Source organism: Anoplopoma fimbria, chromosome 18 (genome assembly GCF_027596085.1).
Source record: "Anoplopoma fimbria isolate UVic2021 breed Golden Eagle Sablefish chromosome 18, Afim_UVic_2022, whole genome shotgun sequence".
Classification (NCBI taxonomy): Eukaryota; Metazoa; Chordata; class Actinopteri; order Perciformes; family Anoplopomatidae; genus Anoplopoma; species Anoplopoma fimbria.
In genome coordinates, this window is record NC_072466.1 from 21,401,107 (window position 1) to 21,428,382 (window position 27,276).

Genomic DNA, 27,276 nt, shown 5'->3' on the forward strand with positions numbered 1-27,276 from the left:
GTTAATTTAAAGAATTATTTCAATCATTGGCTATAATGGACCACTTTGACCAGTACCAATATTGATATCAAAAGGCACAATACACGGGATCCAGAACATTAATACAGCAGCAAACAACTATTATGTATGTAAAGATATAGAGGAGTAATGTCTAACTGAGCAGAGAATGAAGTCTCTCTCCCTCTGTGTTTTTTTTTATCAGAGCTTCTTTGTGCATGTGAGCGTGCCCCACTGGTTAGTTCACGACCGCCGCTCTGTACTGCGCTCATACGGCGGCTACATCTGGTAACGCCAACGTTCAGAAGTGGCCCAGCTGTCGCCATGTTGAGAGCTTTTGCAAGGCAACGTTGCACCCTTAAAGTGGAACAATTTTAAAGAATCGGCACTTTTTTGAGTCTGCAACTCTTCGAGTAATTTTTCGATGTGTATATTTAAATTGCATATCTAAAAGTGTTTACTCATAGTGATATCTTGCATCCATTTCTGTCTTTTACAACTAAGTCGTGTAAACTGCTGATGTGTTACACTACACTGCATTATTCACAATGAACTGAAATTAGATAATGCATGCGTGTGGGGAGTAGAATATGTACAGCAACACACTCCTTTTCTCTTCTTCTACTCCAAATTTTTGTAGACCAGTCCCGCAACGTTAGCTTCAGTAGAGTTTAACTGAACTTGCTTGACTTCTACTGTTGTTGCAGTAAAGATTAGACCAAACTCTGCCTCCCCTACAGCACAAATCAGCTCAGCACAGAGGCTGAGCGGAGCGGTGGGGGTGGGTGTGTGGGCGGGGGGGGGAAGTCCTTTCACATTTCACAGCTGATAGCAGGAGTGAGCGAGCACAGAGAGCGAGAGAGAAATCTAAATGTGGGCCGGTTCCACTATGCGTCAGGACTGCAACACCAACACACAGCGCAGTCACGACACAAGGGGTGGGGGGGGGGGGGGTGGGGGGGCGAATCCAGGAAATTACGCATTGGCCGTTCAGCTTCAGTCACCCCTGTTGGAATCCATAAGCGACACAGGTCACCACACGGGCCCCTCGGCACTTTATAGCTCCATATTTTTTTTCAAGTGACAAGAACCTGTTTCCAGTAACGGAGAGGCCGAACGCGGCGTTCAGTCAATGTTCAAGAGACAGGTAACTGATGGAGATGTAATTGGAAAGGCTGCGTCAAATGAGTCAGTAAAACACTCTCATAGGGCAATCATCAGGGGTCTCCTGCAGGGGCCGGCACCCTTTGACATCAGGGAATACATTAAAGGAGGCTCTTTGACGATGTGACCTTTCCACGGCGGCAAAAAGCCCTTTTCTGCTTTTTCTGTCGTTTAGGTAGAACTTTTCAGACGTCTCCATTCACAAAGCAGGACGCCCCAAAAGTAACTGAAATAGACTTTATTCCTTGAGAAAAAAAACAAAAAACAGTCAAGTGATTTGTTCAACATCTAGAATATACTAGAATACATGAAGCCCCAGGAATGCGCGGCAGAAACACTCAGTAATAGGATTAACTGTCGGCGGCTTAAAAAGCAATTTATGTAACGCTCAAATTCAATATCCTGTCCTATAATTCAAAATGGCGCAATTACACAACGTCTGCCCAGCGAGGACACCTCCCACAGTCCATTCATCCACCGCCAGCCATTAACCAACGCTCCACTGGTAATGGGGTTTTCTATTGAATGGCAGCACAAACATGATTAACTCAAACCATGATGCTAAACGGGTTGCTAATCCTGGACAAACACACAGGGACTATTTAAGGGACACCCAGACTTTCGGATGTTTTTTTACCAGACACGTGGAACATTTGAGTAGAATTAAAAAACAACTGGATTGTTCTCATTTCCTGTCAGGTAGACGGTTTAGCAGACTCACATTGACCTTTAATTTACTGCAGTGAACAATGTTTGCATCTCAAATTGAACTCCTGAAGTCCACAAGATGCTCTGGCTTCCTTCCAAATAACTTTCCTCCTCGCACCCTCTTATCCCTCCTTATCAAAATAAAGCTAAGGAGATGCAGCAGCAGGAGCCGGTGTGTACCAGATAAAAAAAAAAAAAAAAAAAAGCACCCCCAACCATTATCTCCACTGACGTTAAAAGAACAAAACGAGTTTCGCTTAAACACACTGCAGCACGGGTTCCCCTGGAATATTGTCTTGATAAATACGATAATGTGTGCGTGTGCGTCTGTCTCCACTGTCCAACATAAAAACACTGTCCAGGTTCAGTCGCTTCCAGGTCCGTAGAGGTCCTTCAACATGTACGGCCCCTCCAACTCGTAGCCCATCTTCCTGTAGTAGTTCCTTGTTCCTACGCCTGCAAAAAAAAAAAAACACCAGAGAAGAAGACAAGGAGAAATGAAACAGCAACAATTGAAAAAATGAAACACTTTTATCGATCCTTGTGGAAACTTTACAGATAAATCTGTATTTCCTTCATTAATCCAGTGCGTCACAGCAAAAAGGGGCGTTTCATTTTCTAGTTCGGCCAATTAAGCATTATATCAACGGGATCATGTGAACGACGCATTTCTTTAATTTGTTATTGCTTCTGCTTTCATCATCGTACTAATTATCTGCCTACACCATCTGCCTCTGGCTGCAGCTTTGCAATTGCTGTGCGTCTGCAGTCGTTCCACCATCCGGACCAGGACAGTCTGAGTAGAGGATAAATGATGCTCCCCGTGTGCCGTTTGTTTTCTTACCTGAGATAACAGCCAATTTGCTGGAGCCATGTTCATCTCTGGCAATCCTCTCTGCCTCCTCCATCAGCATCATACCAAAACCCTGGAACAGAAATCAAGGGCAAAAGAATAGATGAAGAGACTTTGTAAAACTCATTTTATCCCACTTTTGAGCTGCTTGTGCCTTTTTTTGTGGTGAATCGGGCAGGAGCTCGAACAGTGCCAGGACAAACGGATCAGATTTGCATTGGTTTGGTGTCTATCTGTAGTGCCGGTGTACCTGGTGTTGGAACTTGCTGGGGTCCCGGCTGCTGACGGGGACGACGCTGCCGTAAACGTGCAGCTCGCGGACGATGGACGTGCCTCCTTTTAGCTCCGGGCGGAAGGACTGCGGGGAGCAGCGTCGGAGGCGCAGCAGGCCGATCAGGATGTCCTGCTCCGGGTCCTCGTAGGAGAGGAAGGTCTCCCAGCCGCCGTTGGCCACGTAGTCCCTCCTCACCAGCTCCACCTGGACACACACAAACACACTTATCTTTGTTAGGTAAAAGAGCGGTTGTACAGAAAACACAGCATTTGGTAAACAGAAACTTTATTTTATGATCAATACAACACTGTCTCCAGGATGCTTTCCGTTACCTGATAAGGTCGGACTTTGTGGTGGATCTCCTGAATGCCCACCTCTCGTGTTCTCACGTCTCGACACTGCACACAGAGAAACATTCCAATGGATCAAAACCAGTTCAGAAACTCAAAATCATAGAACGTACTGATGAATCCCATGTTTACATCAATATAAAATTCAACACATAAATGGGGACTGTATTTCTTAAATTACCTAATTTTGTTTAAATAGTTTAAATACCTTCAGATTCAAATCAAACCCCATTATAAAAAAAGTATTCAGCTATAACCATTCAGGGAGTTTTACATGCTGTAAAAACCTCTCAACGCAGCAGAGTTCTGAAACCTGTGGTATTAAAGCCAACTTGCCGTTGCCGTTAGAATCAACCAGGACTGAAATCGTAAGGACTTTTTAGGCTTCGGTCTCCTCACGGCAAACATACATTCTCAAATATCATAAAGGTTCTCCGACAATTTGCATCTGTGTGGTTAGAAAATGTTGAAAGTGCATGTACAAGAGAATATCCGCCCAAAGGAACCCAATGTGAAGGAACGTGTCTGGCGGTTTGACCTAACTTTGGCCGCAGACAGACGTGACCCGCGCAGACATGGCAAGCATAAATCGCACCTTACTTTAAAGGCTTTCAGTTCATGGATGGATTACAATTCCTTAAAATAGAAGTGAAAGCATGGCAAAATAACCCATAGTCTTTCTGAGGATAAAGTATAATGTTCTACCAGTGGAGGTGGTGGGACAAGAGCAGAAGTTACCACTGATCTTAGTGTGGTCTAATTTCAGCCTAATAAACACCTTGCTTGTTTCTCACAGGACTCTTTACCACATAGGTGTTTTCTGATGAGCAGTATTTTTTACCCAGTCTTTTCTGATTGGAGTTGGTACGGGGTCCTCTGTTCAGGTGCTCTGCTGGTTGGATAGGTGCCCCCCCTCCCAGGTGTTTTAAGGCTGGATGAACTCCTAAAGTTGTTAGCCACTTTCTACTCTTTCAACATAAAGTCAATAAATGTCGTGGGCGTGGAAGAGAGGTACTCCAATTCTACGCTCCAACAGTTTGAAACTACGTTGCTCTATCACATGTAAATTATTCTGACAGTCAAAGTTCTGCAGTACCCGTTTGGATCGCGTCCCAGCTGGATAAGTCTATTGGCTTCTTCACTCAAAAGCGAGCTGACACAGTGTCTTAGTTTAATTCTATAGGCTCTTTGACTCTCACCTCAGTGCCCATGTCCTTCATCCGGGCCAGTGCCAACTCTCTCAGGTTGCCGTGCTCCACTCCGGAGCTCACCAGCGGCATGGGGATGTCTCTGATAGGAGGTACAAGAGCAAGGAAAGAAAATGGACACATAAAATGATGGAGGAATAGCTTTAAAAGGGTATTTTACAAATGCAACCACATAAACATAAATGTATCCCTAAGGCTGTGTTCACAAAATATCTTAAAGGGGACATATAAAGCTCATTTTCAGGTTCACACTTTTTCATTTGGGATTTCAACTAGAGCATGTTTACATACTTTAATGTTTGAAAAAGTATTTATTTTACTCATACTGTCTGTCTTAATATTGTATTTACTGTCTCTGAAACACTCTGAGGCCCTCCCAAGAAAGCCCAGTGTACTCCGATTGGTCAATGCAGCCAGGGACTCGCTGGTAGTGTGTCAACGTTTTATTATCACTTCTACCAGTGACTGTATCATTGTGACATCACATCCTAACTAACGTCCTTTGGGCTCGTTTAAAAGGCACAGTGTCTAAATACGGGCTTTGTGCTTTTCTCTGTGGATTGAGCTTCTTTATATTTTAACAGTATTTATATAGCACATAGAAATGCTTCTTAACCAGATTGAAATCTCACTTTCCACAATATGGGACCTTTAAGTCTATAAGTAGATCCTAACTGGCAAAGTTGGGAGGAAAACAACAGGCGTGTCAGTTTTAACTTTTGGACTCCTACGTTTTTGGTTTAAAGGCCTTACGTGTATGTGTATATATATATATATATGTTATGGTAAATGTCTAGGGCTTTTATTGTGAAAAATAAGAACAGAAGGTGCACTAAAAGAGCTCCCAAGTCTGAGAGCTAGAGGCAGTCCAGACCGTCACCATCAGGCCCCCCTTCATTGTCTCACCTCTGCACCCGGTAGACTCGCGTCCAGGGCGGCACCAGCGCCAGGATGCGGGCCACCAGGTCCACCAGGGCACTGGGCGTGTAGCTCTTGTAGCGGCCCGTCTTCCACAGCTCGTACAGGCCCGTGCCTCGGATCACCAGCGTCGGGTACAGCTTCAAACCGTCGGGCCTGAACGCTGGATTCTCGAAAAACTCCTGCGAGAAGACAAGTAGATCCATGTGATGTGTTCAAACTTAAATCAAACAACATCTCTCTGCATCCACATTGTTAGGGCTGAACAAAAACTCACAAAGTCACAGCCACTGTTACAGTTTGTTTGTCATCAGTCTTCTGAAAGGGATTTGTTTGACACAATCTGAATTGAATTTAACACACTTATAGAACAGAAACTCATCCATTAATTTGACATTATCTGTTCTACCACACTGTATGGACTGACATTTATTGCAATATCTGCAGTGTTGAATTGGACAAATATACAGCTTCTTCTTTAAATTGACATGAGGGAGAAAAAGAATGAAGAGGAAATGAATAAAGGCAGTTCGAAAGGAATCCCTGAGTTAATTTTTTTTTATTCATGTTTTTTTTGGGCTAGACAGCATTACTAAAAAGGCTGCATTTGCAAAGGCACCAACTCCTAAAAACATGAAAGAGGGCTTCCACTGAGCTCGAGTAAAGCAGATATCAACCGCACAACAGCGCTCTGTGATTCAATTGCGGGGGATTTTTTTTGGTTTCTGGTTTAGTACGATCAAAGCAAATCAGTGTGATTTCCAGTCATTCTCCTCCCCTCCCTGCTCCGCTATCATGATCAGAACCGTGAAGATCTGGAATCCAGGCACATTCTCCAAAATGGGACGCATTATCCGTATCTCATAATCTCTCTCTCTCTCGTCACAGCTCATAATCACACGGGGACATGTCCCACATGGCCCTGCACTAAACCCCTAAAGGGAGGGAGCCGGGAGCCAATCTGACAAATAACAATGCTGCTATACCAAAAAAAAAAAAAAGGAGAAGAGACACAATTTTGATTCTCTGCTACTTTTTTTGGATCACATATCAGAGCTCCTGTTGGTCTGTGGAGAGGAACCCTGTTAAGGGATTCCTCCCCTGAGTCGGGGAGCATCTGTATAAGGGAGATAAGTGAGGGAGCTTCTGAGGCCGGGAGGAAGTTGTAATCGAATTTCATTATCAGGACAGCCTTGATAGACGCGAGGAGGATGCACAGCTCTCCTGCTGCCCGCTGTATCTCCTGAAACGGGTCTGTGGTCCAGGCCGACATCAAGAAATCAGTCGGGATATGGTCACAACAACACACGCAAAAAAGATAATGGATGAAAAAAGAAACCATGTTTGAATGAATGGGATTGATGCAAACAGAAAAGAAAATTAAGAAATCCATCCTATAGCTGGCAACCAGCACTGAAGCTCTCTGTGTCTAAATGGAATAATTATTACCAATTTATCATGGTTTTTATATTAAAGTAAACATCCCTCCACTGAAACCTCAGCTGCTATTTGCGTCATATTTGCAGCATTTGCTTCCCTTTCTCATCAAATCAGATGCTGCAAGCAAAACAAAACCCATGAGCTGGAATTTTCATTCCCCGTCCATTTATTATATTTTCCTGCTTAATCCTTTTAAGGGTCACGGGGCAGCCAGAGTCTTAGTGCAGGACGGGCTGCACAATTATAGCTAGAAATGATCACCACAGATAAATTGCTCAGTTTTGTGATAAAATAATAGTCCTTTTTTTATCAATTCAACAAAATTGTTTTATTCCCCTGAAATAGTATGTAGGATTCAGGCGGCTCTATGTTTTTATTTGTGTATAAATCGCCTAAAACTCAAGAGAGTCATTCCGCTTGAATGAGCCGTTTATATCTACATAAGGACCAGGTCCTCTTCACGTAGTCCGCCATGTTGCACGAAGGCGGCAAAATCCGGGTCTGAAAAGTGAAGTCACTTCAGAAGTGTCTTTAAACCTGCATTCTTTCTAACAGCTGTCAGGGGGCGACTCCTCTGGTTGTATAGAAGTCTATGAGAAAATGACTCTACTTCTCTCTTGATTTATTCCCTCAGTAAACATTGTAAACATGAGTTTATGGTCTCAATCTCTAGTTTCAAGTCTTCTTCAATACAGCATGAAGTTCATTTAGTAAATTATGGTCTGCTAAATTAATACATTCACATTTTTTGCTAGCATAATAAGTTTGTAAGATAGATATTTCAGTGGAACGATGTAGCTAACGTTAGCTAGCTAGCCTACAGATAATGTTAGTCCTCACCGGGCCGAACAACAAAGAAGGTTCTGTTTTTAAGCTAAAGTTACATTTTCCGCACACAGCTAGTGTTACTGTTAGCTTTATCTAAAGCCGTGTTTTTCTTTGTTCTTTGAGGAGGAAAAAACTCTCTCATGCATTATTAATTTGGACTGCAGTATCCATTTTAAAAGATAGTTGTCACTATTATACAGTGGGTACGGAAAGTATTCAGACCCCTTTAAATTTTTCACTCTTTGTTTCATTGCAGCCATTTGCTAAAATCGAAAAAGTTCATTTTTTTTCGCATTAATGTACACTCAGCAACCCATCTTGACAGAAAAAAACAGAAATGTAGAAATTTTTGCAAATTTATTAAAAAAGAAAAACTGAAATATCACATGGTCATAAGTATTCAGACCCTTTGCTGTGACACTCATATTTAACTCACATGCTGTCCATTTCTTCTGATCCTCCTTGAGATGGTTCTACTCCTTCATTGGAGTCCAGCTGTGTTTAATTAAACTGATTGGACTTGATTAGGAAAGGCACACACCTGTCTATATAAGACCTTACAGCTCACAGTGCATGTCAGAACAAATGAGAATCATGAGGTCGAAGGAACTGCCCAAGGAGCTCAGAGACAGAATTGTGGCAAGGCACAGATCTGGCCAAGGTTACAAAAGAATTTCTGCAGCACTCAAGGTTCCTAAGAGCACAGTGGCCTCCATAATCCTTAAATGGAAGAAGTATGGGATGACCAGAACTCTTCCTAGACCTGGCCGTCCAGCCAAACTGAGCAATCGTGGGAGAAGAGCCTTGGTGAGAGAGGTAAAGAAGAACCCAAAGATCACTGTGGCTGAGCTCCAGAGATGCAGTAGGGAGATGGGAGAAAGTTCCACAAAGTCAACTATCACTGCAGCCCTCCACCAGTCGGGGCTTTATGGCAGAGTGGCCCGACGGAAGCCTCTCCTCAGTGCAAGACATATGAAAGCCCGCATAGAGTTTGCCAAAAAACACATGGAGGACTCCCAAACTATGAGAAATAAGATTCTCTGGTCTGATGAGACCAAGATTGAACTTTTTGGCGTTAATTCTAAGCGGTATGTGTGGAGAAAACCAGGCACTGCTCATCACCTGCCCAATACAATCCCAACAGTGAAACATGGTGGTGGCAGCATCATGCTATGGGGGTGTTTTTCAGCTGCAGGGACAGGACGACTGGTTGCAATTGAAGGAAAGATGAATGCGGCCAAGTACAGAGATATCCTGGAAGAAAACCTCCTCCAGAGTGCTCAGGACCTCAGACTGGGCCGAAGGTTCACCTTCCAACAAGACAATGACCCGAAGCACACAGCTAAAATAACAAAGGAGTGGCTTCGGAACAAGTCTGTGACCATTCTTGACTGGCCCAGCCAGAGCCCTGACCTAAACCCAATTGAGCATCTCTGGAGAGACCTGAAAATGGCTGTCCACCAACGTTCACCATCCAACCTGACAGAACTGGAGAGGATCTGCAAGGAAGAATGGCAGAGGATCCCCAAATCCAGGTGAGAGAAACTTGTTGCATCATTCCCAAGAAGACTCATGGCTGTACTAGCTCAAAAGGGTGCTTCTACTCAATACTGAGCAAAGGGTCTGAATACTTATGACCATGTGATATTTCAGTTTTTCTTTTTTAATAAATTTGCAAAAATTTCTACATTTCTGTTTTTTTCTGTCAAGATGGGTTGCTGAGTGTACATTAATTAGTGTACATGAACTTTTTCGATTTTAGCAAATGGCTGCAATGAAACAAAGGGTGGGTCTGAATACTTTCCGTACCCACTGTATATTGCTCCTTTGACATCCACATTTCATTTTTGCTCAAAATGCAAGTGACACCCCTCTGGATCCCTTTCCTTTTTATGTAAAATTGGGTAAAATTGATGCTAACCAGTAAGCATGCACTGTTGATTGTGGCCCTATTATACTTTTCCACTTTTTCCCTCTTCCCTAATGTGTTATACAGTACCAGTCAAAAGTTTGGACACACCTTCTCATTCAACTACTTTGAAGATTCTAAAATATAAAACATTCTGGGTTTGTTGAGCATTTGTTTGTTTACCACATAATTCCATATGTGTTCCTTCATAGTTTGGATGTCTTCAATATTAATCTACAATGTAGAAAAAAAAAAGAAAAACCATTGAATGAGAAGGTGTGTCCAAACTTTTGACTGGTACTGTATATATATTCTTGTACATGTAAAAGGTCCGTAGAGTGTAAAACCTGAAGTCCACCCCTTAATGAAGTTACCATCCCCCTCAGAAACACTGCTCCTGAGCTGCCTGAAACGGCTCCATTGAATTCTCTCCTTCACTTCCGTAACTTTATGAGGTCACAATGTTACAGAAGTGACCTAAAACTCCTTCCGGCTAGTTTGGCCCTCAAACAACAAAAGAGAGAGACGGAGCTGAAGCTCCGGAGGAAGAGTTTTTTTGAAATGTGAAACGTTGACCAATCACAACAGAGCTGGCTAGCTGACCAATCATTGCAGACTTTGCTTTCTGGAGGGAGGAGCAAGCGCTACAACAGAGCATTTCAGAGAGAGGGTGAGAAGAGGTGCTGCAGGACAGCCAGGATGAGAAAAACAAGGCGGATTATGAGCATTAACACATGTAAACATGTTGTAACTGTAACTTGAGATAAAAATATGCACCCGGAAAATAGCATTATAGGGCCTGTTTAAATCTCTACATCTCAACATTCCAAAATGTAATATGTGTATCATTAAGGTCCAACAATTATGTTAAATGCATTTCCTTTTCCATAAAACATTAAAACATGTTTGTAATATTTGTGTAGCTACATTGCTAAGCTTCTTTTACCACCACCAACTGTAGATCAGTGGAGTAATGTGACATCAGCAACACAAATGTGTATTATGTACTCATGCATGTGCCTGATGCAAACAAAACAGGGGCCCACCCAAAACAATATTGCTCCATAGCCCTACTAGTCCTCAAAACTCAATCGGGTACCTTTGTCATACCGTTTTTCTGAGCTACAAGTGAAAAACTCTGCATCCGCCCTATTTTTATCCATCTTTTCAGATAATTTTCCACTACTTCCCCTTCCTGTCTGACTTTCATTAGATGCATCCTGTGTTCGAATTGCAGCAGTGACGTTTATGGATCCCTGGAAAGATCTTGAAATACTTAGTTTGGAACCCCGGAGTGTTGTTTAGGAAGTGGCATATTTTTCCCTACTCACTGGCACGGTGCGCGTCATGGGAGATTAGATGTGACGAGGAAGAGCAAGAGAGGAACCACACACAAGCTGTATGATCCGAAAGTGTTGGTGTGATAAGAGAGGAGGGGAGAGAGGCAGAGAGGGGGACGGTGTGACTGGATGAGGACAGAGACGAGATAGATGAGGCGACGGGCAAGATGGGGGAGGAGAGAGACCGTCTGACAGAAGAGGAGAGAGAGTGTCTAGTGGAAAGTTACGACTGGACAGAAGAGAGAAAAAGATAAATCGAAAGATAATGGAGACGAAAGAAAAGCATGAGGGAAAAGAGAAAAAACAAGGAGACAGGAGAGGGAACACACTGGGAGAGACGAAAGACAGCAGAGACAAAGGAACGAATTAAGTCTAGTAGGAGAAGTGACGGAGGAAGTGTTACAGGAAAGCAAAGAAAGGACTCTGACGGCCAAATACACATTTAATCTGCTTCCTCTCACTGTGCAGACCTGCTACTGCCCCCCACATTACCAGCACGCACGCACGCACGCACACTGAGGTAATGTAACAAATCTGCGGGAAGAGACAGACTCTCTTCCACAACTTGAATATTTTCCTCTGAAAAATAAAACACTCTGAGCTGTTGATGCTCAGCAGATTGGGGGTGTCCAGAGGGCTTTCATTGCTATTCTGAATATTCCCATTTTTCCTGAGTCAGCGGTAACAACACACAAAAGTAACCTATAAAAATGGCGCTTTGCTTTCGCACACCCCGACTGTTTTAGTTAGAGCCAGACCGAAAATGTGCCTATTTTAGATAAGCATCAGCATATGTGTTGGCTGATAAGCAGCAAGAAATTGCAGTGTAGAATTGCTATGGTTCAGGTAATTTAGGAAGAGTCTCTATTCAGTAGTTCTTTCTTCACCAGTATTAAGAAAATAGTTTGACATTTTGGTTTTATCCATAGTTAAAAAAAACAATCTGGATGGCAATGTTGGTGTGTGGGTCGGTCAGTCCATTGGCTTCGGTCCAGACTGTAATATCTCAACTAACACTGGATGATTCCCATTAAAAGGAATGCATTCATGGTCCCCAAAAGATGAACCCTAGGAACTTTAGTGATCCCCTTACTTTTCCTTCAGCGCCACCAGCAGGTTGACATTTGGGGTTTTGAGTGAAATATCTTGCATGTATTGCATGGATGACATTAAAGGTTGGTACAGACAGAGGATGACCAATTTTAAATGACCAGCCGTTATGTCCACCTGATCAGTTGTTCCCCAGGACCTCAAAGGTTTAGATGACATTTTCTAACTCTATCACCAGAATACTGCATTGAAGGTTTTTTGCCGAATGCAGGATTGCCCTCTGAAAAGAAATATCACCAACAAGCTAAATGATAAATATCTTAAACGTAATTCAAAGTCTGTCATGCACTTACGGCCTCCTGTGATGAACGTCTCTGAGTGGCAGCCATCGGCCACTATCGGGGCTCAGGTCCACCGATAACGATTCGTAAACGTCCTATCTAATCTGCAGACCTCTATCGTGTTCCCCTCCAGATGAACCGCAACATCTTTAATTTGTCCAATACTTTGGTTTGCAACCAATTACTTGCTAAACTAATGACATCCCCATCAACCTCAGCTGCATTTTATTTTTAGTGTTAATTAGCAAACGTTAGCAAGACAACCTTAAGATGGTGGTCATGGTGAACATTATACCTGCTAAACAACAGCATGCTCGCATTGTCGATGTGATCATGTTAGAACACTGGTGTTCGCATCGAACTCAATGTACTCAGTACTTCTGTGTCCAAGTCTAACCTCTCAGAAATGCTGGCATTGCTGTAGACTCTTAGTTTTGTTAACCCCTGCTTCAATTTGTTATGCTAAGCTAACATCTCCTGCCTCTATCGTCATACTTAACTCACAAACGTTGGAGTGATATGATCTTCTCATCTCACTTCCAGCAAGAAAGTTGGATAAATGTATTTCTGAAAATGTCACACTACTTTTTTAACTTTAAACCCCAAATACCCAAAAAAGCAATATCAAATCACAGAAACAGTTCGACTCACAGTCGAATAGAGAGGGAAATTGTTGCTATTGTTGGATCTGAGACAATGAGTGACGTGTTTTGGTAAGAGTCACCGTCTGCAATTAGTAAAAATCTTTTCTTGTCCTTCTTTGCGTTGCTAATCACTTGATTTCTGTTTTCATCGGTGTAAAAAATAGGCAGAATGAGCCGACGTCGAGCACAGCCTCAAACTGAGTGTTGATTTACATCCTACAGTCAGGCATCGTCTGACTCCACACACTCATATCACAGCTGTGTTTCCAATCAGAGCGGTAGAGTGAGCCTGCTGTTGAAACACATCTGACGGGATTCTTTGTTGAGTTTGAGTCACAGTTGGGTCGCGAGTCGACTGTTGAAGCTTTTTCTTTTTCTACATGTAAGACTTACTTGTTGCTACACTGCTGGGAAATAAGTAGTGATGACGCACACTGATGCTCAACAAAGGAAGAAAATATGATTGGTAACTTAATGATCGACTTGTTGCATGACTTTAATTGTATAATTTTAAGTCCGTACTCGACTGATGCCTGTGTATGCAAATTATCTCTTATGGATTATTTTGTCTATTTAGCAGCATAAAGCCTTAAAATTATACCATTAAAGTCATGCAACAAGTCGATCATTAGCCTATCTGTTGGCTCGAATATGGTGAACAAGAATTATTTCTACGAAGGATTTCTTTTCTACCTTTTCTACATTAAAATCAAGATAGGGCAAAGGTCTAATTATGTATAAATCTGTTAAAAATAACAACAAATCTTATTTATGAAAGCTTACAATAAACTGTTCCACGTCCCTCTCCATGCCCACGTTGGGCAGATCCGGCATCATGTGGGCGACCACCTTGAAGCCGGCGTCCTTTGAGAGGTGGAAAGACTCGCACACGGCTCGCACCGTGTGGCCTCTGGAAGAAACACACACGTGCAAAAATTAAAAGTAGAATTATGAAGCCTGAAGGTAAAACAAAGAAAAAAAATATTATCTCAATCACACACCATCAGAACAGCTACGTCCACTCTTTATCTGCATCCGTCCATTCATTCCCTCCCGGTGACCCACTGACCTGTTGGTGTCTCGGGCCACGTCTTCATACACACTCTGGACTCCTATCTCCAGACGGGTGCAGCCGTAGCCCAGCATGTCGCTGAGGTGTCTCTTCAGGCAGTAGTCGGGCCGTGTCTCGATGGTGATCCCCACACACTTGGTGTTACTGCGCTCAGAGTACCTGCGTGTGGAATCATTCATTCCCATTATGTATTATTTCTGCTCTTAATCGTCTTATATCTTATAATATGATTATTGCGTTGATATAATAAATAAATGTGTTTTTTTGTTTGACTATTTAGCCCTTCTGACTATGTTGGAGTGTTTTCTTATGCTGGGATCATTAAGCAACATCAATTTACAAGCTGGGAGTTTGCACGGCTCATTATCCAGACTCTGGCCCCACATTATGGACACACTAAAAAGCAATAAAGAAAACAAGATGATATAAAAAAAAAAAAAAAAATCTTTGAAATGCAAATGGGAAATGAGACATTAATGAGTGTTTACTTTGTGTCAAAAGCAAGTCATTCAGAAGTCCTGAAGGGATTTGGAGTTATTCTTCCGCTGTGTTTACCGGTTGGTATACAGCGATAGATTAAATCGGTCAGTATCAATATTTTGGTAATACAACATGTAATACACATTTTGTGACACGAGTCCCACTCCGGATTCAGAGGACCACCATCATAAATAAATGAGAAAAAAAAAAACTTGACATAACAAGAAGAAGAAAAAGTGCTTACTGTAATAACTAAAATAAATAGTCTGCTTACAATGGCTGTACCAAATATCATTGTTTAAAATGAAAAGCTTTTATTGAGGTTCTCGAATGTATCTTTGAATGTCTGTCGTCTTATTTCATGATGTCATCACGCTATAAAAGGGGTAAAACATTATATGGTATTGTGGTAATGTCTATATAAGTCATGGTGCTGTTAGATTGCTGCAAGACGCCCCTGTTAATACGTGGCTCCCTTCCTGTTTTTTGACGGCAGTGGAAGTATATATTTTGAAAGACTAAACACAAACAAAGATGGATTAAAGAAGAGTATTTTGTCAGATAAAAAACATGTTGCGAATTTTGGAAATGAAGACAACTTTCCAATAACTTTTGATTTTTAGACTGAAGACTGAAACAATTTTAGAGATGATAGACTGAGTGCCGTATTCTTGCTGGATGTGTGTGTGTGCGAGAGAGCCTTTTGGATTTTTCCCAAAAATATTCTTTAAGTTATTACTAATAATATAATTCAAAGGTTAACATTATGAAAGAAGCTTCACAACTTTGAACTATTCGATACAGCCCCACTGCATGCCATCATGAATCCAAATGTCATGTTTCCAGGGTCATATTTCTTCACCACATACTTTGAAACTTTAACTAGCTCAGGGTTTGTCTTCTACATCACTTTGTCATTTAAAAAAAAAAGATCCATTTGTGTCATTTAGACATTAAAATAACTAGCTTCGTATATTACCCCAAAATCTTTTTTTAATTTAATCCATCCAACCATTTTGCAGTACCTCCACGGTCCACCAGTGGTTGAGATTGCTGGATTGAACTGCTGTGTGTACTGTTCACCACATTAACTTCATGAGGTGATCATATGTTAATGCTGTGTTTCCATCTGGTTGTGAGTCAAAAAAATAAAAAGTTCATGTAGGTTTTAATTAATCAATCAATGTGATCTGGTTGGAACTTAAGGGGGCGTGGGGCCATTGAGCAGCAGGAAACCGCTGTAGCAGTAATTGAACAAGCTATCCAATGATTTCCCATGAAGGCTTTTAGTGACTTTAATACCCACTTCCATCCTTGTTTTTTAACACTGACTTTTGAAGCAAGACTAAAATGAAACACACATACACATGGGAGCGGATGGGAGCACAAATTCATTAAACACGTGTGAACCAATGGTATTTTTAAATTTGTCTGACTAAGATCACGTTATTCCTACAAAAGCATACTTGTCCAATCATCGGCCAGAATAAACTACAACTATCAACCACTGCTCAAAATGAGTCCGTCCCTCTCCATCTCTTCACACATCTTATCTTTTTATATCTCTTATATACTACTTCTATCACACTTCTCAATTCCATAATCACTTCCGAATTATTCAATATTTGAAAAAAATGTATATAGTGTATGATTGTCAAACTGATTCTCCAACAGAAGGCCAACCTTAACCTTTGCAACCGATCACCAAATGAGTTTTGACTGCATGCCGTGTGACCAGGATTCCTGGAAGACTTGTTGTCCACAGAGCAGACTTTAGGCGACTCTCTCTCACCCTTTAAATGTAATCTTAAGATAGATATTTTTCTGAGCTTCATCATGACTCCACTGCTACTTCTGAACTCATCTGAGTCACTGATCGAAACCCCTCTCCCCCCTAAAAAAACAACAGACGCATCTCATCCCAGCACGTCAGCCGACTGTCATTTTCTCCACTCCAGCTGCTCCAATGACCATTAGCTCCCCTCATGCCGGCGCATATTCCTCCCGATTCTATATCTGCTGGCAATAAATGTCCATCTTTTACAGTCTGCTGGCTGATTTACACCAATTACAGAAGTTTGTGCTCCGGAGAGGGTGATCAGATTGTGTTGGATGAATCAATAAAAAGTCTATTATCTCAGGCGATTATCTCGTGGTACCTCGCTGTGGTGATCGGATTGGGGGCGAGGGGAGGGGGGCGAGTGTGGTGATAGACATGCCCCCCCCACGCACGCAGACAGACACACACTTCACAAATATCACACACACAGACGCACACAGACACACGGGCAGAGATAAGGGCTGTCCCCAGCCAACCGAACCAAGTTTCCTCCCTCACAGACTGAGCAGCAGCCACCGCAATTACCCCAATCACAGCATCTTAACGAAGACTGCTGATAGCGTAGCAGGGCGAGCTCACGCCTACAAGCCTACTCACACACACTCACGGTGACAAACACACAGGGGAAGAGACACACTCGCACAAACTGGCCTCTCTGGTCTTATCTGACTTTAGAGAATTAAATAGCCCCCGCTGACAAACAAACAGCCTCGGCCCTGTGAAAAAGCCATTATTTGGTCAAATGGTCTGTATGACGTCTTTTCAAACGAATGGGTATTCCTATTTTCTACTTTGACTTTGAACCGTCTCCAAGTGTTCTTAAATAAAAAAGTTGCCACTCATCCATACTGAGCAGACACGCAGCTGAATTCATCTCGACTCGGTAAGCGAGAGATCGATTGGAAGAGGACTCATTCAGAGGGGCCTCGCTCATTTTCCTCCTGAATCCTGTATAGGTTCATTCAGCAGCTTAAAATCTGTGGATCGTCTCAGCTTCCTACAGGATGTCTGGTTGGTTAGCTGTGCTAAGTTTGATGGGAGGAGGAGGGTTGTGGTCAAGTAGATGTAAAACGCATCATAGTGGAAAATTCTCAGAAAGATATGGGACAATTCTTCCCATGTTGCATAGCAACACACAGAAAAGCTTTTTAATGCACCGGGAATAGTTGGGAGGAAAGGGATGTACTGGTTATTCTTATCAATAGTCTCAGTTTTTTATATTTTTGTTTAAAAAATGTCAACTTCATGATAACAAAGTGGAATTATGGATAAGTTGAGAGACAGACATTACATGACAGTTTTTTTTACTGGGTTATTGTTAATGTAATTTATTAAGGAAAAGAATCTATAATTTTCTTGTTTCATATTCTCACTGCAAATTCAATATCTTAAAAATGACTGACTATATGTATTTGCAAAATGCAACCTATAGGTTTCTGTCAGTAAGCCAGGACGATGTCATTTTATTACCGTCACATAGTATTTGGCAGGGGAAAACAAAATGTCCAGCAGTAGTGGAAAGCTAAATAAATGACTGTAGGGGGAATTCTACAAATGGTAGAGAAGCTCCCTCTGGTGGAGACTACTGTTTTATATGATCAGATATGCTTCTCTGCAGTTGCAATTCACAACACCATAATATGATATTTTTTAGGATAAAAAAGAAGACTGTACATAATTGCCAGAAATGTTACTCTAGAACTGTATCATAGGAACTGACTGCATCTCATCAATAGATAGACCGTGCTACTGTTGCTGCAGTGTGACGCGTTACTGACATGAAGCACAGGGGAGGACAGATTTGCTGAGTACCTGACGGCCTCGGCCACATTGTTGGAGGTGTGTCCTGACAGAGCGTCGTGCAGGTTCCTGATGAAGTAGTCCCTGTACTCCTCGGGCAGAGCCATGAAGGTCCCGCCCATCACGATAAACTCCACCTTGTCCACGCTGTGACCCAGCTGCTTCAGCTGCAGGTTGCACAGAAAACACACACACAGCTCTGTACAACTATAACAGTCCAATTTGACAGTATTGAGACATTTTTACGGGCTTTTAATTGGGGAGGACAGTAAAGTAAAATAATGTTCTCAACAATAATAGTTATTATGATTGAGCATAGTATATTGCATGATAAATTGGAATTAAACTTTAAATGTCAATTGCAAATAAAGCTGACTTCAAACAGTTAAAACTCAATGGAAACAGATGAGAACTGTGGCAAAGTGAGATTTGCAGATTGCTTTGCTGCATTAGACTAATGTGGCCATAAATTTAAATAAGGGCGTAATTGGGGTCAGGTCTTGGCAGGCAGGGGGAAAAGCCATGACACTCATTACTGTTAACTAGATATATTATCAGTGGTTATGATTTATACATGTATGCAAGCAACGACGATCACTGCACATCAGCTGATTTTGGGAATGTTTTTAATAGTTTTTAGTTTTACCGCCTTGTGACTATATAAAAGAAGTTCTGCAGCTAAAGTAGACAGAGGCAGACGTGTAAAGCAACTGCAATATATCTACGTATATACATCTATATAGATATATATATAGATAGATGTGTAACAGGTAAGTTGTAAGGTTGCTTTGAAAAGACACTGTGGGGTTACACTGACCTGCTCCACCCGGTGTCTGGTCTGAAGGTAGGGGTCGTAACGTGCTCTGATTGCTCTCATGGACGTTGGCTATCAGAGAGAGAGAGAGAAACACAAATTATTTAAAAAGAACATGGTAAAAATTGAATATCTTGAAGTCAAATTCAACCCAAAACAAAGACTACCTTACCTCGTAGCCGGTGTAAGACTGTGTGGAGTACTCAAAGTCTGAGTCTGGTCCACCGGGACAGTAGCTGCCAGAGAAATGATAGAGAGATGATTTAAAGGGACTGTTCATTCCAAAATGTTATAATACATATTAATCCTCTTACATGTGGGAGAGTTGCAGAATGTCTCTATCCAGAAATTATAACTGGGTTATTATGGTTGTTTCAACTATGGTTCAAAGTTCCTCCATAAAACTGCTCACAACAATATCTGTGGATTACCTTGACTATATTATAGTCATGATTTCTGGAAAGAGACATTAATGTTGCGTTCTTCAAAATGCATTTTTTAACGCTCACTACAAGCCGAGCCGACTCACAAAACAAATTATATTGATAAATAGCACTACAGGTAAGAGAGAAATATGTATTTTGGATTATGGGTTGAACACTACTTTTGGAACAATAAAATAATAAACATATAATTAAAAAAAAGAAAAATCTAAACGAGCAATAAAAACTAGAACCCCCATCTGTGGTTTTATCAACATCCCTTTCAGAATAAGTTCTTTGACCTGAACACATGTAAATCAAAATAATCATGCTCTGCTAACATCTACAGAGCACCATTTTCAAATAAAATTCTGCAACAGAACTTAGTAAACCTTAAAATGTTCGTGAGGAGGACACTTGTTACTCACACACAGATGTTTCCTGTGAAGCTGATGTGGGGACATCGATGCGGTTTGCACATCACAGCCACCACTGCGATCTGTAGAGGAGACAGAAATACTGACTTGAAAAATGTCCTAACTACAAGCTGTATGATCACCGTCACTGGTTTTCATGACTCTCTTTGCAAACATTGATTGTTTCACATTCACAGATAAGAGAACCTTTGTGTTATTTAAAAGCTGAACTCCAGATGTTGCATTGTCTGTGACAAGTTATGGTATTTCTTAGGCTAAATGCACTCAATGCTTTTTCAACTGATTGGTTACAGCCTTACAGAGCTCGGCATTAAACTGCTGACCCCAGGTCAGGGCCAACCTGCAGGGTACATACCCCGCTGGCAGTGCGGATGGGTTTGGCCTTTAGTTTGGGCACCAGAGCACGGCGGTAGTGTTGTGGAACGGCAGCAATGATGTCGACCAATCGAGGCTGGGCTTCGAGTCCATATTTTGCTGAAGTCTTAGTCTTCACTCTTTCGAAGAGAAAACCGTAAAAAAAAATTGCATAATCTAGTTTAGTTTTCATGGTAATAGGAGAGCATCGTTTCAGTCATCTGTAATCCTCACGTTAATATGTACAAGTAGAAACATGAATAGACCTCAAGTACAATTCAAAAGAGTCTTGCACAAAGTTCCATCAATGGGTCACAAATAATTATTCCCCTTTTCCAAACAGGTTCAGCTTTTCTGACACTTGATATAATTTAAGGGAACTTTCTAAAAAAGACAATGACACATCAATTATGTTGTTAGTTAAACAATTGTATCGTCATATTGCCAGATTTTGTTTTTTTACTGCTATAAAAAGTAAAAACAACAGTTGACTGACCTCAACACAGAGCCTTAACACAGTCCCTGTTTAATATCCTTCAGCAGTGGGATTAAAATCACAGAAATAAGTGAATGATTTTATAATTATGGAAAAAAAACACACCATTTTAAATCTACTGTTATCCGTACACAGCATCGGTTTTCACCCATAAAGCTTGCATATAACTGGCTGTGGTGTAGTGGAGAGCAAGGTAGTTCTCCAATCAGAGGGTCGGTGGTTCGATACCCGGCTTTGGCAGTCGATGTGTCCTTGGGCAAGACACTTAACCCCAAGTTGCTCCTGAAGGCCATCGGTGTGGACTGGATGATGAATGTTAGTTAGAGTCTGATGGTGGCACCTTGATGGTAGCCTGTCATCAGTGTGTGAATGGGTGAATGATATGTAACATACTACTGACTGTAAGTCGCTTTGGAGAAAAGCGTCTGCTAAATGACTGTAATGTAATGTAATGTAATAACTGAGTGTAGTTCTGGTCACAAGGGACTGTGTGTGTCTACTAGGTTAGTACTAGACTTACTTGTTGAGATTGATGTCTTTGCCCTCTTCGTGGGCTTCGACCAGCTGCTTGATAACATCAGCAATGGTCATCATCATCAGCTCAGCTCTGCTGAGATCACCTATCAAAGATCATCATTATAGTGTGACCAGGTAAATTAATTTACCAGCTCCAGGTACATGTTAGCTCTTGGAGTTTGTAAAACCCCGTTCTCACTCAAGCACAAAGGATTTACAAAACATGTACAAATCGCTTTCTAAAAAATAAAAGCTTTCATCGTGTTTTGAGACTTAGAAAGACAAGTTAGCATTAGCAACAAGCTAAAGCCAGCCAGACCCGTTTATAACGTAATTTCAGATCATTTTTACACATTGTAACAGACTCACTCTTTTTCTTCGGCTTTCCCATTTCTTCCTTCAGGCACACAGTCAAAAGTGTGCAGGAATTCAGTAGTTTTTAACCGGCGAGGGCTGTCAAAATTAGTAAACAACTCCACGTTGCGTCTAAACACGGCTGTTGTCGTAAAGCAGTAGAAACCGTCGTAAAATGTCGCGAACACGACATGGAAAAAAAAAAAAAAGAAAAAAGAAGAAAAATTGCTGTTTTAGGGGTCTAAAATATTGACCGAGGGTAAAACAGTGTCACAGTTTTAACATACTGTTGTATTGCGGTAATTAGCATGAAATTAAATATTTGACTTATTATGTCTATAACATGTTTTGGACACGTTTAAACGGAGAGCACAGAACCGCACGGTGGCGCTGCAGTCCCTCAAACAGAAACTAGGGAAACCTGGAAGCTCACTCAATCTCACAGCAAATCCCTTTAGCTGAGAGTTGACATGGCTTGACTGATCTCCGGAGGGAAGTTTCAGGAAATGCAACAGGTGGAGGAGCGGAGGGAATCACCCGTGTGCTGTCGTGAGTGCTGTCGTAAACCTACACAATGGAAACCAGGTTCTAATGGAAACTGATTTACAGTTACAGTAACTATGCTATTGTGAAAGCATTTGACCCTCCTCTGTGTGTCCAGCTCTCGTTAGCGTCCCGGGTTAGCTGTGTGTTCTTCAAGGTGCTCCTGCGAGAGTCGGACAGAGAAACTACTGCTTGTTTACACGGTTTGTACACTAATCAACACACTGTGTACTGTAGCTTGTTGTGGCTGTAGAAGCTGCTTTAAGTATCTATGGTGTTAGAAACAGAGGGAGTTAGTGGTTTATTGGGTGTATTTATAGATAACCGTGCATGACGCTGTGTTCTTCTTATGTAAGATGTTTGAAGTAACTCTAGAGACAGAGTTTAATTTGTATTTCACTGTTCATTCATTTATTTATTTACCTCAGGTGTCACCATGGATGACAACAGCCTCAACGATGCCAACGTGAAGGTCGCCGTTCGTGTGCGACCAATGAACAGGAGAGGTGAGTCAAATGTCAGAGACCTTGTGACCCTTGTATCAGTTATGAGTTGGACCATAGGCCACTTATAGTCTGGTTTTCAACAATGCTGCCCAGCTCCAAAAGGCTCTATTCCTGGTTTGTGAAGTTTGTGAGTTATTTTGTTGTTTTACAATTCAATTCAATTCAGTTTATTTTGTATAGCCCAGAATCACAAATTACAAATTTGCCTCAGAGGGCTTTACAATCTGTACACATGCGACATCCTCTGTCCTTAGACCCTCACCTCCTCTGTCCTTCCTCTGTCCCTCACATCGGCACAGGAAAAACTCCCCTAAAAACCTTAACAGTCCTTCCCTCACATCCCCTTTAACAGGGAGAAAAAAGGAAGAAACCTCTGGGAGAACGACAGAGGAGGGATCCTTCTCCAGGATGGACAGAATGCAATAGATGTCATGTGTACAGAATGAGCAGCATAACAGAGATACAACACATTCAATGTATATGACATAAATGATTCATATAATAAGACTACTTATAATAACAGCAGCAATTATTACAGTAGAATTATAGCCATGAAAATAGGGATAGTAATGTGACTAATAATTACACAGTTTGTTTCTCCAGGTCAGGCTCTGAAAAGATCCATTCTGCCTTTTCTTTGGAAAAAAGTTTTGGCTGCAATGCTGTGGGAGTAGAAATGGAAAAAAATATGGAAGGGACAGTGACATCACATCCTGGGCACCATAATGGGTGTTCGGTGTTATGTTAAATGCTGAGGACTATCATGACAGCTGACAGATATTTTGTGTTGCTGAACACTAACTTCATTTTTTATTTCATGTAATAAATCACCTTTCCAAGTGGGTTTCTGCAAAAGGTTTCAAAACTACATATGTGCCTTTTTGAAGGTGTAGTGTGTAGAATTGGGCGGCACCTAGCGGTAAGGTTGCAGAATGAAGCACACTGAGAACTTTTATGGCCGACCATAAACTGCATATAAGAAGTGGACCTAGTCATTGTGACATCACACATTAGTTTGTGGACTGCCATTTTAAATCCTTGAGTTCGGCGTTTTTGCCGTAGCCATCTTGGATTACGGCAGTCAATCGGCTTTTTTGCAACCAGTGATAGGAAGTGACCATATTTTGGACTGTGGAGGATTGACGTGGAGATACCCTATACGGCTCTGATAGGGTAGCGACCTGTCAATCACAAGCATACTCCGCTTTATGGTCTATTTGACTTTAAATGGAACATCATTTACTACATGGACATCATGCTGTATTGCAGAGGACTTGAAACTAGAGATTGAGACCATGAAGTCATGTTTACAATGTTTACTGAGGTAAAAAAAATGTACATTAGAAAGAAATGCAGGTTTTAAACACTTCTGCATTAGCTAAACTCTTTAGAACCGGAGGTTGCCGTCTGTGGCCTCCGTGAAAACCAGGCCGCAACCTCCAGTCCTGCCAAGTGAAGCCACTACAGAAGTGTCTTAAAACGTGCATTATTTCTACTGACCAGCAGGGGGCGACTCCTCCGGATCCAAAAAGAAGTCTGGTGAGTAGCAGTCTATGAGAAAATGACTCTACTTCTCTCTTGATTTATTCCCTCAGTAAACATTGTAAACATGAGTTTATGGTCTCAATCTCTAGTTTCAAGTCTTCGTCAATAGTTCAGCATGATGTTCATTTCGTAAATTATGCTCCACTTACTGTCAAATAGACCATAAAGAGGAGTATGCTTTAGGGCGGGGCTTTTTCATATTACATTCCATTTCCACTAATATACCCCACCTTTTTAGGTATAACATTGGAAAATCTCAAAACACACGTGCATCAAATCCTGTTCTGACAGGAAGTTTCAGCTCTGTCACCGCCTTTTCAAACCTTGTATAGTAGGTAGGAATGAGGAAGAGTAGCTCTGACCCTGCTTTTCCTTACTATCTGCTCTTGGAGCAGTAAAGTGGTTGTAATGTTTGCACAGGCAAGTCCTGGAATGAATCACCATCAATAAAGCTATTTCCTGCCTCTCCATGTTCTGCTGTTTGTGTTACGATCACGAGGACCTGTTATCCTGTGATGACTGTTGTGTCAGCGACTTCTGAGGAAAGTTACAATCACAAGTTTATTCAGTTCACAGTCTTTAAACTGTTCAAACAGTACATTTTGGTGTTTGGATAGCCCTTTTGCAAAAGCGACTTTGCACACTCTACGTTTCACATCTTTTTTTTGTTGGCCCATTTACTTGTCAACAGTCTGGTTCTATTACTACTGCAGAGAAAAACATTTTCATGTTATAGTTGTAAATCCATCTTGTTTCTCATTGACTTCTGTTTCAATCCAGAAAAAGACCTAAAGACAAAATGTGTGGTGGAGATGGAGGGGAACCAGACAGTCCTGCATCCGGCCAACACCAACATGAGCAAAGGAGACCCCCGGTAAGAGGCAGAGACACTAGACACAGTTTAATGCAAAACTGCACATACATTTGATGACTTTTGACTGGACTTGACAAAATTAAGAACCTTCTCATGGTGAGGAGAGTATAATGACTTGTCATTTTGTTTTAGACACCAAACACAAAGTTAGGGACTTGTTGGTCTTGACTTGGGACTTGGTCTTTACTCAGGACTTGTTGGTCTCGACTGGGGACTTAACCAAGAACTTGTTGGTCTTGACTGGGGACCTGACTTGGTACTTGGTCTTTACTCTTGACTTGACTCAGGACTTGTCGGTCTTGACTGGGGGTTGACTCAGGACTTGTTGGTCTTGACTGGGGGCTTCACTCAGGACTTGTCAGTCTTGACTGGGAGCTTGACTCAGGACTTGTTGGTCTTGACTGGGGGTTGACTCTGGACTTGTTGGTCTTGACTGGGGGCTTCACTCAGGACTTGTTGGTCTTGACTGGAGGCTTGACTTGGGACTTGTTGGTCTTGACTGGGTTGCTTCACTCAGGACTTGTTGGTCTTGACTGGGGCTTCACTCAGGACTTGTTGGTCTTGACTGGGAGCTTCACTCAGGACTTGTTGGTCTTGACTGGGGTTGACTCAGGACTTGTTGGTCTGACTGGGGGCTTCACTCAGGACTTGTTGGGACTTCGGGACTTTGGTCTTGACTTGGGACTGGGGGGCTTTCAGGACTTGACTCAGGACTTGTTGGTCTTGACTGGGGCTTGACTCAGGACTTGTTGGTCTTGACTGGGGGCTTGACTCGGGACTTGTTGGTCTTGACTGGGGGCTTGACTCGGGACTTGTTGGTCTTGACTAGGGCTTGACTCGGGACTTGGGTCTTGACTAGGGGCTTGACTCGGGACTTGTTGGTCTTGACTAGGGGCTTGACTCGGGACCTGTCGGTCTTGACTAGGGGCTTGACTCGGGACTTGTTGGTCTTGACTGGGGGCTTGACTCGGGACCTGTCGGTCTTGACTAGGGCTTGACTCGGGGTCTTGACTCTTGGGACTTGTCGGTCTTGACTGGGGTCTTGACTCGGGACTTGTCGGTCTTGACTGGGGGCTTGACTCAGGACTTGTTGGTCAGATGGATCTTTTGACATGGAAGCGTAGCAGCTCATACAAGTATATAAACACTGGTTCAGTTCCTTCAGGATGGCTGGCAGAGGGTTTATAGAGACTCTAACCAGCCCGTCAAGTTAGCACCCAGTTGCTTGAAAGAAGCTCAGCACCAAACCTCGCCCCACCCATTTTCCCTCTATTACTCATTTCAATTCTTCCTCCTCCTTCCCTCATCATTCCCCTCTTTACAAAGGGTGTGTCTGTTCCAGCTCAATCCTGCTTAGGTAGCCAAGCCATGATTTTAAAGGAATAAGAACAAAGTAGAAAACATTTAAGACTCAGATTTTAAGTCAGAATTCATGCCCCCACTCTGGATGGATTTGTCTTCAGTTTAATATTATGATATCAGAGCTTTCATCAGTTACATGCAGCAAAAATGTCAGATGTTACGGGCACAACATGTGCATTGATTGTGTTAAATTCAAAAACGTGTCACTGGGTACAGTGTTTCCTGTTGACAAAGCATTCCAGTCCTTGTCTTTCCTCCTTGCAGTGCCTCAGAGCAGTGAAGGTAGGTGCTCCCTGGAGGGTTTGGCACCCCCTTCTCAAGTTACCGTGTTCAGTAAAATCGCCTCAGGGCAATCCCCTCCAGTAACGGAGAGTATGAATCTCCCTCTTTGTAGAAAGAGAGTGTCTCATATTCCATAGTTATGTTTTATGTGTGTGTGTGTGTGTGTGTGAGTACCTGTGTGTCTTTTCTGCCCTGACATGCTTCAGCGGCGGTATGCTTCCCCTTTGGGGCTCAACGTGAACAGGTTTTACAGGCTCGGTGCAGCACACAGGGCAGCAACTAAGCTATAAGTATTTAGAACTGGAGAGCGTCAGTTTCTGCATCAAGGCATTCCTGATTAGTTTCCCAGTAGATTCAATTCTATTATGAGCACAACCTGTATTACTGAAAAGCTTTCTTTTTTTTGTTGTGAGGGGGAGTCACTTGACAGCCAATTCCAACGAGGTTAGTGCCTAGTCAGCTCACTGCCTGACAGGTTTAACTGAACTGCCGCATGAGCCCCAGGGGGTGTTCATATGTAACGGCACCCTGGGATACAGCAGGGGCTGTCAGACC

General features: G+C 42.2%; 2 protein-coding genes across 7 annotated transcripts in view; one reads left to right on the forward strand and one right to left on the reverse strand.

Moving 5' to 3' along the window:
* Positions 1–1,385: 1,385 nt before the first annotated feature.
* On the reverse strand, positions 1,386–22,097 carry elp3 (elongator acetyltransferase complex subunit 3). Its single transcript, XM_054618052.1, has 16 exons — positions 22,043–22,097; positions 21,625–21,751; positions 21,260–21,359; positions 20,245–20,383; positions 19,881–19,951; positions 19,203–19,266; positions 19,034–19,102; positions 18,229–18,383; positions 14,094–14,255; positions 13,808–13,934; positions 5,461–5,654; positions 4,546–4,636; positions 3,329–3,394; positions 2,973–3,200; positions 2,714–2,795; positions 1,386–2,325 (listed from the first exon to the last, which is right to left on the reverse strand). Exons 2-16 carry the CDS (start codon positions 21,644–21,646, stop codon positions 2,234–2,236), a joined length of 1,662 nt encoding a protein of 553 aa, XP_054474027.1. The 5' UTR covers positions 21,647–21,751; positions 22,043–22,097; the 3' UTR covers positions 1,386–2,233.
* LOC129106815 (kinesin-like protein KIF13B) overlaps positions 22,068–27,276 on the forward strand; it is a 36,996-nt gene continuing 31,787 nt past the window's right edge. For 5 of the 6 annotated variants that reach the window (XM_054618045.1, XM_054618048.1, XM_054618049.1 and 2 more), the window contains exons 1-4: positions 22,068–22,158; positions 22,271–22,355; positions 22,581–22,658; positions 24,984–25,077. In XM_054618045.1, coding sequence (XP_054474020.1) covers positions 22,589–22,658; positions 24,984–25,077 — 164 coding nt within the window. In that variant the 5' untranslated portion in view covers positions 22,068–22,158; positions 22,271–22,355; positions 22,581–22,588. Of the gene's footprint in view, positions 22,195–22,270; positions 22,356–22,580; positions 22,659–24,983; positions 25,078–27,276 lie in introns of all 6 variants that reach the window. The other variant, XM_054618046.1, reaches the window with a different exon arrangement.